General features: G+C 36.2%; 1 protein-coding gene across 1 annotated transcript in view; it reads right to left on the bottom strand.

The window, feature by feature from the left end:
- The window catches only part of Nct (Nicastrin), a 101,121-nt gene that overhangs the window by 47,456 nt on the left and 41,275 nt on the right, over window positions 1-12,390 (bottom strand). The window contains exon 7 of the mRNA XM_089093205.1: window positions 4,665-4,749. Coding sequence (XP_088949331.1) covers window positions 4,665-4,749 — 85 coding nt within the window. The remainder of the gene's footprint in view (window positions 1-4,664; window positions 4,750-12,390) is intronic.

Here is a 12,390-nt window from a genome sequence, read left to right as displayed (position 1 = left end):
CACGAGAAAAACAGTCCCCATTTTGAACAACAAGGGAAATCACTTTTTCACATGGGAAGCAGGGATGTGTCTCATTCCTTTTCTGTTTTTTCCCCTACACCTAGATAGTTCACAAATTTCACCCAAAATCACAAACTGTCCCAAAATACAATAGAAACAAAATCATTTGAGCACAACCGAAGATAAGCATCGGGGAACAATATGTCAAAAAAATCCTTCGATTTTTAGCTATTTTGAGTTAATTGGACATGCTGATTTCAAAACTATAATTAGTTTACTTATACTTCGTCAACTTTTTACACTCCATATTATTAATACATTTTAAAAATTCAAATTAAAATGACATCAAAACAGCCAAAGAGTCTGCTTTTTAAGGTGTATATCGTCAGTAGGGTATCAAAAGGACGTATCTCAATAATTTTAAATTTTCAGAAGAGCAGAAAAGAAGACTCACAACTGTTTCATTTCCTCTCTGATAACCGTAAAACCAAAGCGGAATGATACGTATTGCGACAACTACAACTAACCATTCACCACAGCACCAAGCCGCCTGAGGCCAACAGAGCTACGCACGCTACTCTTCCATTCTAATCTATTCAAAGCCTCCTTCTTTAGACCCTCCAAGGAAGTTCCTATTTCCCTTAAATCTTTCTTTAGGACATCCTCCCACCCCAACCGAGGATAACCTGCTTTCCGCTTAGCCCTAAAAGGTTGGCCAAATAGGAAAATCTTCGGCAATCTGTCATCCTTCATCCATAGAAGGTGCCCTAGCCATCTCGACCTTTTTCTTTTTTTTGAATCACACTTTTTGTAGAGCCTACAGTTTGAAACATGGTCAGTCAGCCGGGTACTCAGAACAATCCGTAGGGAGTTTGGAAAACATCCAGCAAATCTTCATCCGGTTTTCGGAGCGCCCATGCTTCAGAGCTACATTTGACCACTGTTATCACTATAGATTCCAATACTGATTTTATATATCGTTCCGTTTATATTTTACGGTTAATGAAGGGGAAATAAAACAGTTATGAGGTTTCTTTTTTGCTCTTCTGAAAATTTATAATCATGGAGATACGTCCTTTTGATACCCAACTGACGATACGCTTTGTAGTAACCGTTATACTCTGCAATGTTTTTTGTTTTTTTTTTTTTTTTTTTTTTTTTTTGTTTTTTTTTTTACGAAAGATTTATATTAGATATTGCAGAGATATTTTTTTTTTTAAACTGTAATTACATTAGTATTTTTTGTTGAAGCGTTAGATGCAACCTATTAAGGAACAAACTCTAGCCAACTATACCCAAAAATATTAAAATGCCTTTTCTATAAGAAATTAGTAAGAACCTTACTAAAGAACGAACCACGTTATTGTCACTTTTATCTATGCCACTCTTTAAAGCAACATTGCAAATGACGTTATATTGCTTTTGTACATCTTTTTAGTTTTAATAAGACGTCATTCATGAATGTAACCTATGATTTATGACATCACTAGTCATCTTATATATGATGACGCAGTTTTCTCCAAAAATTACACTTTAAATTAAATATTACTTTTGTTACTTAAAAAAGTATAATATATTGTGATTTCCTTTCAAATGAGCCCTTAAACATCTCTCTATGATGTTCCATTTCACCGCCAGTGAGGACACATCAGTGCCACCCATCTAAAGAAAGGAATTTTCAATATTGATCAAGGTGGTGGGAGGGGGGGGGCCTCTAAGTATCCTGCATTGGGTTTCCGGCAATGGTGATCCCAATGGTATTTACTGTTAACCTATGGTTTTTAATAGAATTGTACTATTTAGACTAAACGTACCGTTCCTGAATCAGCTATGAATAGCAATTGTTTCTCACTATACACTTAAAATAAGCGGTTTTTAAAATTTTTGATACTATGGGCTAGGGAGCGTTCTCTATTAGGTGCAGCTACCGCTGCAACCATAATATGCCTTCTTCTTGTTTGGATTTTATGGAGACACTTTTGCATAACCCCATCACCAGAATCAAATTCTGGGCCCTGCAGTGGGTTGCTGAGTTAAAACTCCGGGTCCCTGGAGGTTTTGATCCCCCGTATTGAAAAACACAGAAAATTGGTTTTTGTATGGGTAGTAGTGATGTCTCCTTTTTCTATTTTCTTTTTTTTTCACCGGGGCTAACAGGCTGCCACAAGATTGTTGTGAGAATTTTAATACCTCATTTAAACGCTACTGCTCATATCGAGGTGTTTTTTAGTTTTATTTGTATGAATCCGTTTTGATAGCGCTAAAATAAAATGCAATTTTCAACAAAAACAACATTTTTTTAAATGTGATTTCTATATTAGTTATCTGTATGACGTGATGGCATCATCCTAAGATGTTCTATACATAGACTTAAGTTTAGTTTCATTTTGGAGACTTCATTTTGGGGTTTAGGGGGGAAAAGCACCTAGGTTAGGTTACGCATTTAATATATGCTATACTTTACCCCCACCCCCTGATGTGCAAATATATAGCCGAAATTTGTTTCTAAACTATTATATACTTATTACTAAAATATAAACTTATAAATCTGTTGTCGATGTTATGACGGCTAGTGTTTAATCATTGACGAATTATTGTCATGGAAAGAACCTAAAAAATTCTAAAAATATCTAAAAAAAATTGCAAGAGGAGCTGGGATTCTGTATAGACTCAAAAATTTCCTTCCGCAAAAAGTTTTGCGAACCCTTTATTTTACTCTTGTTTATCCTTCTATTCAATATAGTTGTTATGTTTGGGCTGATTCTTTCTTTTATAATTTAAAGAGAATTCAAATCTTACAAAATAGAAAGTTAATTTATTTTATTGAATATAAGGTGTTTTATTGAATATATTGAATATTTTTTTATTGAATTATTTTATTGAATATATTGTTATTTTATAGAGTATATTGAATATATAGTCAATTTATTTAATAATAAAGAAGTTTTGGAACAAAAACTAAACAACAATGGAACTAAAGAACAATGAAACAAATACCAGAAGCTTTTTCTTGGCCTTCCTCAATGGGTCAGAAACACTTGCATCGTTAAGAGATTCAGAGTATTTGATATAACACAGAAATGAGTGAACTGTTGTATATGACAACAGATCTACAATAATAAACGTAGGCATTGACTTGCATCATATCAAAACATAATTTTTCCAGATCAACCCTTCTTAGGCAAGCTCACATCGGCGACCCATCAAAAGAGCCAAGCCGACCCCCTTGAAGTCATGGCCCACAAAATAGGCAACTGTTGAAGCGATGGGATTAGCCTTTTTTATGATATTATTACAAAAAAGATGCCAATAAATCCAGTTTTTGTGAAGAATGCCATTTTAATCACTTTGGACTCTTAAAAGAGCTCTAAAATTTTAAATTTAATGCACCCTCTCAAAAGTTTCTACGACCACCACTTCTGTAGGAAATGGCCGAAAAAAAGAAAATATAAAGAGGCCACATTATTCTCGATTATTCTACAATGGTTGTTGCAGATAAGACCATCTTTGTTGACTATTAATTTTACAAGTGTGTAGCTTTAATGAAAAAAGCCTTTGGCCTTTCGTTGCCTAGAACCTAGTAAAGAGCGAATTTTACCTTTCCTTTCCTGGAGCTGTAATATGAAGTTATTACAAATGAAAGTAAATTGACCCACTGAAAATAACATTAACATGAAAGTAGAGAGCATTTTAGCATGATATAATGAAGTTATATGGATAACAATGCATCATATATAACGCAAAAACGCAGTTTTCGTCAGAACTTATTTCAGTGTTGTCAACAAGGCCGTATCCACGGGGAAGGGGGTTTGAACCCCTCCGCCCCTCCCCCGAAATGTTTGTCCGACTCGTAATAACGTAACAAAAGTGAATATAAACAATTTTTTTATGCGTTTTTTGATTTTTTTTCGTATCCCCCCCCCCAAAAAAAATCCATTTATAATTCACCCCCCCCCCCCCAAAAAAAAAAATTCTGCAAACGGCCCTGGCTGTCAATACGATTTTATAGAAGGTGTGTAAAATTAAGTAATAGCTTTTGAAATGAGCCAATAAAGGTATTTCTATAATTTTATGCTGGCCTGCTAGCCTTGGCGAAAATAAAAAAAAGAAAGTAAAGGAGACCGGTCAATGGTACCCATATGAACAAGCAATTTCCTTGTTTTTCAAAATGGGCAGGGGAGGGGGGCTCAAAACCTCCAGTTTAAGGTTTTTGACACTGACGATTTCAATGGGCGCTTTTTTTTCTCAATACCACTACAATTTTCAAAAAAAAAATTCAAGTTCTTTTTCAAAACTTTACAAAATTCATTTTTGCTATACACTTTAACTATTAAGATGAGCGTATATAATAATTATTCCTCAGTAGACATTTTTCAATAGAATACATGTTTAAACTTTCGATCACTACGGGCTATGGTTCGACCTTTACTAGGCTGCGTGGTCTGTTTGAACGGTATAATACATATATTAAAACAGGGTGAAATATTGTAATAATAAATTATATAATTTTGCTTTGACATAAATGACCCATCAAAAATTTTGCTATTAACAAAATAGTTTTATTGGAAGCTTCTTCTTTCATTAGAATATTCATCTAATTTCATGTAAATTTAATTTCATCTCAAAATTGCAACGAGAGAATACCTTTAATAGACTTGACTTACCTATTTTGTACAGTGTCAGTAGAACTATTGGTGGGCATAACTGTGGCAAAAATATTCTTATCTCCCAAAGGGTCACAGAACATACCTATAAAAACAAGATTGTAACCTAAAGAAATCAGTAAATATAGATAAAAGAGTTTACAGTGCTACAATCATTAAATAATATTATTATTCATTATTTAGTTTTATTTATTATTACATTTATTTCATTTATTACGTAATTTGATTATATATTATATTTTATTACATGTTTATTATAGCATTATTTAGTACTTAAATAATAATAATATTTATTATTTATTCATCACCATAATAATGATAATGACATTTTTCAATAGAATACATGTTTAAACTTTCGATCACTACGGGCTATGGTTCGACCTTTACTAGGCTGCGTGGTCTGTTTGAACGGTTTTATAATAATGATTAATAATAATGATTTTTTCAGGAAAACTTTTTATTAGACCCCCCCCCCTCAAAAAAAAAAATAATAGCAGACAATTAATAAGGCATAAAAAAAAACAACAAACAAACAAACAAAAACAACAACAACTATAAAGGTATGTTCAAAATCTGAAAAAAAAACTCTACAAAAAGTAATAAAAGGGCTGTGGGGGTAGGAAAGAATGTACATATTCAATAAATAACATCACGCTTTACGCCGATGACTCTAGCTTTTCGCACCAGCTGTTCAACAAAGCCCGCAATCAGACCTCCAGAGAATCGAGAATTGGACACTCGCAGAAGCTAGCAAAGCAAAGAGTGAAGACCAGAATGCGCCAAAACCTTTTACTCAGCATATTTTCAACAACTTGAACAACCTCCAAAAGAAAACTACGATTGCATCTACTAGTGCCTCCTTTAAGTCAAGAGTTGACAAAGACTGAAACAACAAGCCATGGAAATATAACTTGGACAGACCATCCCTCTCAGCTGCCAACTAATGCAACATCACTGGGCCCATATCACAGTGACGTTCCAAATTACCATTATTGACGCGGAGTAGAACAGATTCAGCATGGACCTTAATTTCACTCCGAAGTGCGAATTAAGGTAATTAAGGTAAAATTTATTACACCAATTATGCAGGCGGAAAAAACTCTTCTATTTCTTCCAGAAGAAAGTTTTATTGAGGTGAAAAGAAGACGAGCTCTAAGGGTGAGAAATTGACTAAAGAAAAGTAAATTTGTCTGTGGGTCAAAGAGAATAGCAGGGGCAAAACGCAAGGAAATTTTCTATTTCCTTTGTGGCAGAAGGACGTGTACAATCAAGAAGAAAAGATAAAACAAGTAATTAAAGCATGAAGTAAAGCAGCAAACAATACCCATGCAATGCAAATGAACTAAAGCAGCAAACAATAGTCATGGCAGAATTACAAAGTAGATATGCACATTCTACGGGGGGGGGGGAATACCTAAGTCACCTCTTAATTATTCATATAATTTATCCACAATTGGAGTTTATATATATAAAGTTTTTGACATAGCTGAGCTGACAAGTGCGAGAGGATACCGAAAAGCTTCAACTACGAATCTTAAAAGATTTATTTTCAAGTATTTGACGGATTTTTTTTGTTTGTTTAGCCATCAGACAGATTTGATTTTTTTTTCCAGCTTTTCATAGCCTCGTCACTGAAAAGATTGATTGATGTGTCCATCACTCCCAGGTTAGCCACAAACTAAGAGTTCCAAGTCTCGATCAGTTTTTCAAGTATCATGATTCACGTTTTTGAATAAGACGAAACAAGAGCAGAAATTACCTATGAACAAGAATGATCTTACTCTTTTGAGCATTCTGATAAGGAGATAATTTGCTTTATCAAGTCTATAAATGTCATTCTTTCTTCTTTGAGTTATTACGGAGACGCTTTATCTCATCCCCGGATTCGAATCCCAGGTCTTTAAATATCACTGATGTCAAACAGAATGTTTCTATCTAAATAAGGTACAAGATGAATCAGTATGCTCTTTGAAATTTTATCAGTCACGAACGAAGGAAAACCAGAAAATTGAACGTTAGTATTAGAGCATTTTTCCAAGCGAAAATTTCACATAACTTGAATACTTAAGCTCCTTTTTCATTTTACTATTGGTTTTAAGAATTTCACATTCCACTGATTTTAAGCATAACTTCTATCTATCCAAACACGGTACAAGAAGAAACATTATGCTAAAAGAATTTCCCATTCAGACGAAACTTTTTCTATCTAAACAGGGTGAAAGATGAAACACTATACTCTTTGGAATGTTATCAGTCATGAACAAAGGGAAACTATCAAATTGAATGATTATATTAGAGCATTTATTTAAGGAGATATTTTGCATTTATAGCTTGAATAGTTTAGATGCTGTTTCATTTCCGATTCATTTATTAAGTTTTACAATATTACATTTCACTTATTTTGAGCAAAACTTTATCTATTCAAATAGAGTAGAAGATGAGACACTAGGTTTTTTCTCCATTCCACTTTTTCTTCTTTAGATTAGTATGATGAATTATGTTTCAAATTTGGTGTCGGTATTTTGGCAAATCCGCGGCTTCGTAAAATCCTCCACCCTGACCATCTCCCTTCGCGCCAACCACTCCCACAACAAGTAGCTGAACCAGTACCAAAATTCAGCCGGTACCACCACGACATATACATTACGCAAATATTTTTATTCCCTCGTTTGTCAAGATTTTTAATACTAGACTTGCTCATCAATAATCGTACATATTTCTTTGTTTTAGTTCATTATTCTTTTTATTCAATGTTGATTTCAAACGTTTTTTTTCTTTAATCTGAACCTGGAGTTATTTCATTTTATTTTTTACAGATAGTTGGATATTTTAATATCATAGGTTTTAGCTGGGCTCTGTTTGTGCTATTTTGAATCAAAATATATATTTGTGTGACAAGGGGTATGGCTGTGATTTTTATATGTTTAGTGCCCTTTCATTTATTATGACAAGAAGTGCCACTGATCGGCATGGCCGTGTAAGGAAATTGACAATAAAAAAGATTGAGAGTTTGAATACGGAGACACTTTCGCCTAACTTCATCACCAGAATCGAATTCAGAGCCCTGCAGTATGTTGCTGAGCTCTAATTCTGGGTTCAGTATTACCAAGCTCAGATCAAACCCACAGCACCACAATAGGACATTTTTCAGTCCATTCATCTTAAACAGAACTTTTCCTATCTAAATAGAGTACAATATAAAACACTTATTATTTAAAATACCATCGGTCACGAAGAAAGAAAATACAACAACCTGATCAGCAATGTCGCATAACAACATAACTGAACAGCAACGTTCCAAGTTTATAGCGTGAATAGTTTTAGCCTACGAAGAGAATTACGATTTCAATCAGACTTTAGACACGCCTTACGTTTACGCTCAAGCATACTCTTGACTGTTATTGACAAGGGTCTGCTTTGATATGCAAATTCATCACTTTGTCCGGACCGGTTTGACCCAACCTAAATTTTGTCGTGGTGCACAACAGAGTTGTCGTTATCTGACCAATAAATTTGGGGGGAATATTCAAGACTTATTTCAGAGTTCAGAGCAAACACATCTAAAATCTAAAATCGGATAACTTATGAACATTATTAATTCAGTGAATTTCGTAACAACAATTGGCTTGGGATTATAGTGACGATAATCCTGAGAGTGAATTTGAGATTGGATAATTACTGATTGGATAGTTCACTAACGCTGGTCGGAGAAACGTCAAATTTGGATTTCTCAAACACTGCATTTTCTGAAAGCGGGCCCCGAGTGATAGTTGGTTCTATTACCATACAGGGGCCCTTGCAAGTAAGTATCACTCCATGTTTTTTTGAAAATTTTTGAAGGCACAGTGGCAATATAGTTGAGAATTATGGCACTCACTAAACAATATTTTGATGAACGAATGGACGAAGTCCTGCAGAAATTCGCAAATCTCCAGCAGGAAAATAAACTTCTATGGTCGGAAAACAGGTCGCTCAGATCCGAGCTTTTAAGAGTTAAATCGACCGCTCTTCGGTCAGAACTATACTCGAGAAGAAACAATCTTGTTATCCACGGTCTAGAGAATCTTCAGATGGCGAAGATCTCCGTCAGAAAGTAGTTGGTTTCTTCGAATCAAAACTCGGAATAGCTACCGCGAATGAGATACCGATGAATGTGGTATACAGAATTTCGAAGAATCCGTCAAATGCCGAGTCGTCTGGCTCTAGCGGTCTAATACTGAGAAACAGCGCGCAACGAAAAAAGTCCGCTGATCCGATTTTCGCTAGCCTTGAAAATTTTCGTCGGTCAGAAATAATGAAAGAGTGTGGTAAACTGAAAAAAACCGGTTTTAGCGTATCTGTTGACTTGCCAGCTGATCTTGGGAAACGACGCAAATAACTTTTATCACTTGGTTATAAGCTAAGAAATTCAAAAGTAGCGAGTGAGAAAATAGCGGAAACGCGTCTGATCCAAAAAGGGATCAAACTTTGGTTAGAAACCAAGAATCAAAGACGGCTCAGTGGATGAAGTTTCCAGACGAATGCTACGATCCGCTCAAGCTTCCCCGCGCTGGCTCGGACGATGCGAATGATTCTAATTCGGACGCTTAGAATTTTTCTTTTTTTTTGGTTAATATTTTGTGAGGTTTGTGGGGCAGCTATAATACTGAAAGTAATTAGGAGAGAATATTGGTAAAATTAGAGTAGTAAAATTGATGAAAAATTTAAATTTAAAAGATATTATAACTGCGCCATGAGAGAGTGTTTATGTATAATTTGCCGCTTGCGTATTCTTGATTTCTGTTTATACAATGAGATGTTTTTCCTTTTCGTGTGTTCTTGCTTTCTTTTTCTTTTCCAGAGTTACAAGAAAAGTTCGGGTTTACAAACTTCAGAGTGGTCTACTGCTCTTCTCAAAGGTACAGCCATTGACTCTCTTCAGTATGTTGGTAAGTAATGAATTCCTGTTCTAATCCTCCCGGGGGTGCCTCCTCGTCAACAAGCCAAAGTAATGCTAGATTAGTAGAGGTGGAAGAAAATTTTTTGGATTTAGACAATATTTTTGATTTAGAAATTAATAATGAATCAGATACCCCGTTATTTGATAAAAGTAAATTTCCTAGAAGCCGTTATGAAGAAGTGTGTAATTTAAGTATGGGACGCTCTGACTATCAGTTCACTGTCTTTCAACTGAACTGTCAAGGGTTATGCTAATCGGTCGTGGATATAGCGACTCTTTGTCAACAGTTGCAGCCAGATGTAGTCGGACTTTGCGAAACCTTTTTAACAAAACAAACAGATACCCTTCTGGAAATACCTGGATATACTTCCCATTTTTTGCACAGAACAGCATTGAAGAGAGGAGGTTTAACTATTTACACACGGCAAGAGTACTCGGTATGCATTAACAAAGAATTAACCCGGAATATAGAAGGAATTTATGAATCACTTTTCCTGGAAATATGTTTACCTTCACAGGAGAAATTAACAGTTGGAGAAGTATACCGCCCACCGGCAGGATCTGTTTCTTCATTCTTGGAAAACTTAAGCCAAATATCGGATCATCTAGAGAAACAAGGGAATGAAGCTATCTTAATGGGGGACTTCAACATCAATCTTACTCTTCCTCTATCTTCCGGTGCGACAGATCTGCTTAGTATGATGTCTGCTTCGAATATGTACCTCTCGATGACGATTTCAACCCGAGTAACTGCCACTTCCTACTCACTGATTGACAACATTTTTTCGACTCTGCCTCCAACATCAGCCTCAGTTCTGCTATTCGACACTTCAGATCGCTTCCCTCTGCTTACAAATTTCAACATACAGCATAAATATCCAAAGCCTAATGCTTCGATTAAGCAGGGGTTCACTACCTGGAAACTGAATGACGAGAACTTGAAAACTCTTAATCAAAATCTGGAGAGCACATCCTGGGAAAGTGTTATGAATACAGATGATGTTAATTCAGGATTTGAGGAATTTCATAACATTGTCATGAGAATATATACGGATTGCTGTTGTGAAAAGCGTTCAAGGAGGAAGGGACGGAAAAATCAACCCATAAGCCCTTGGATTAGTCATGGACTGCTCCAGTGTATTAACAGGAAAAATAAACTGTGGATGGCATGCATTGCAACGCTGGAGAAATATGAAAAATATAAAAAATGTCTTCGATCAGTTTTACGTAAAGCTAAACGAGATTATTTTAGTGGGAAAATAGCTGAAAGTGGCAAAAATTCTCGGAAAATATGGAAGGTTGTTAACTCTATACTGCGTCCCTGCAGCCCCCCGCCTGAGCTTCCATCTAATTTATCTGTAAAGGGGGGGACAGTAACAAGACCAGATAACGTCGCAAATGCACTGGGAACATTTTTTGCAGAAGCGGGCAGAAAAACAGCAGATTATGTTGGGAATTCTGCAAAGAGTTTTAAAGATTACCTTGGCCCGGCATGCACTATGTCCATGGCAATAGCACCTGTCTCTTCATCTGAAATTCTGCTAATCGTACTAAATCTAAGAGGCAATTCGGCTTCTGGTTTCAACCGAGTACATACCAAAGTGTTAAAAGCAGTTGCCCCTTCAATAATAGAGCCCCTTACTTACCTCATAAATTTTTCACTGCACAAGGGCGCATTCCCAGAACTGCTAAGAAAAACTAGAATAATTCTACTGCACAAATAGGGCTCTCGAGTTGACCCGGCTAATTACAGATCTATTTCTATCCTCTCAGTTTTTTCAAAAGTTTTTGAAAACCTATGCAACAGCAGCTACTCCAGTTTCTGGAAAAGAAAGGGTTTCTTAATAATCGCCAGTTTGGGTTCAGACCAGGGCACTCCACACAGGATGCACTAACTGCGTTAAGTTTATGGATAAACAAAGCTTTGGATTCTGGTCTACTACCTGCAGCGGTTCTGCTTTGATATCAGGAAAGCATTTGATAGCATGTACCATTCAATTCTCCTCGGGAAACTGGAACATCTAGGAATAAGAGGTGAAGCTCTGGATTGGTTCAGATCATATCTGAGGGACCGCAGGATTTATTTGGGAGAAGATCCTGGAAACGATGTGCTCTTTAACTGCGGTGTACCCCAGGGATCAATATTAGGACCATTACTTTTCCTGATCCATGTTAACGATCTGAGCCGAGTGCTGAACCCGGCAGAAACAAATCTTCACTGCTGTAACTTGTGCCAGGATGAAAACTCCCTCCAGTCCGAAGGTGAAGATGATGAGCTCGTAGCCTTTGCCGATGACACCACGCTTGGTTGCTGTGAAACGGATAAGACAACACTCATGTCTAAACTGAGGGAGGTTCTGGAGGTGACGTATCTCTGGATGGATGCTAACTGACTTGTTATTAATGTTGAGAAATCTTGCGTTCTATTTTTTTTCCCGGGTTGGAAGTGTCCATCCGGAGATATGTGGTATCCAGACATCCAGAGGTGTGATTAGTCGGCCAGAAAAGCATTTTGCAAAATACCTAGGAATCCTCCTCGATGAGAACCTATCATTCGTACATCATACTCAAGCAGTAGAGTTGAAGCTATCCCGGAATTTTGGAATAATGAAAAAACTGAAAAGCGCTTTGCCGCAGAAAACGCTGGTCCTCCTGCACAACGCTCTTATAAAACCCCATTTACAGTATTGTGCAATGATCTGGCAATCAACTTTTAAATCCCACCTGCGAAAACTGAATTCAATTCATCAACGATGCCTGATATTAATTGGAAAGCATGAAGAGTAC

This window comes from Artemia sp. Qi Xiang Cuo, chromosome 8, assembly GCF_049724085.1.
Source record: "Artemia sp. Qi Xiang Cuo chromosome 8, ASM4972408v1, whole genome shotgun sequence".
Classification (NCBI taxonomy): Eukaryota; Metazoa; Arthropoda; class Branchiopoda; order Anostraca; family Artemiidae; genus Artemia; species Artemia sp. Qi Xiang Cuo.
Note: the sequence above shows the minus strand (reverse complement) of the source record. Positions and strands in the feature narration are given on the sequence as shown.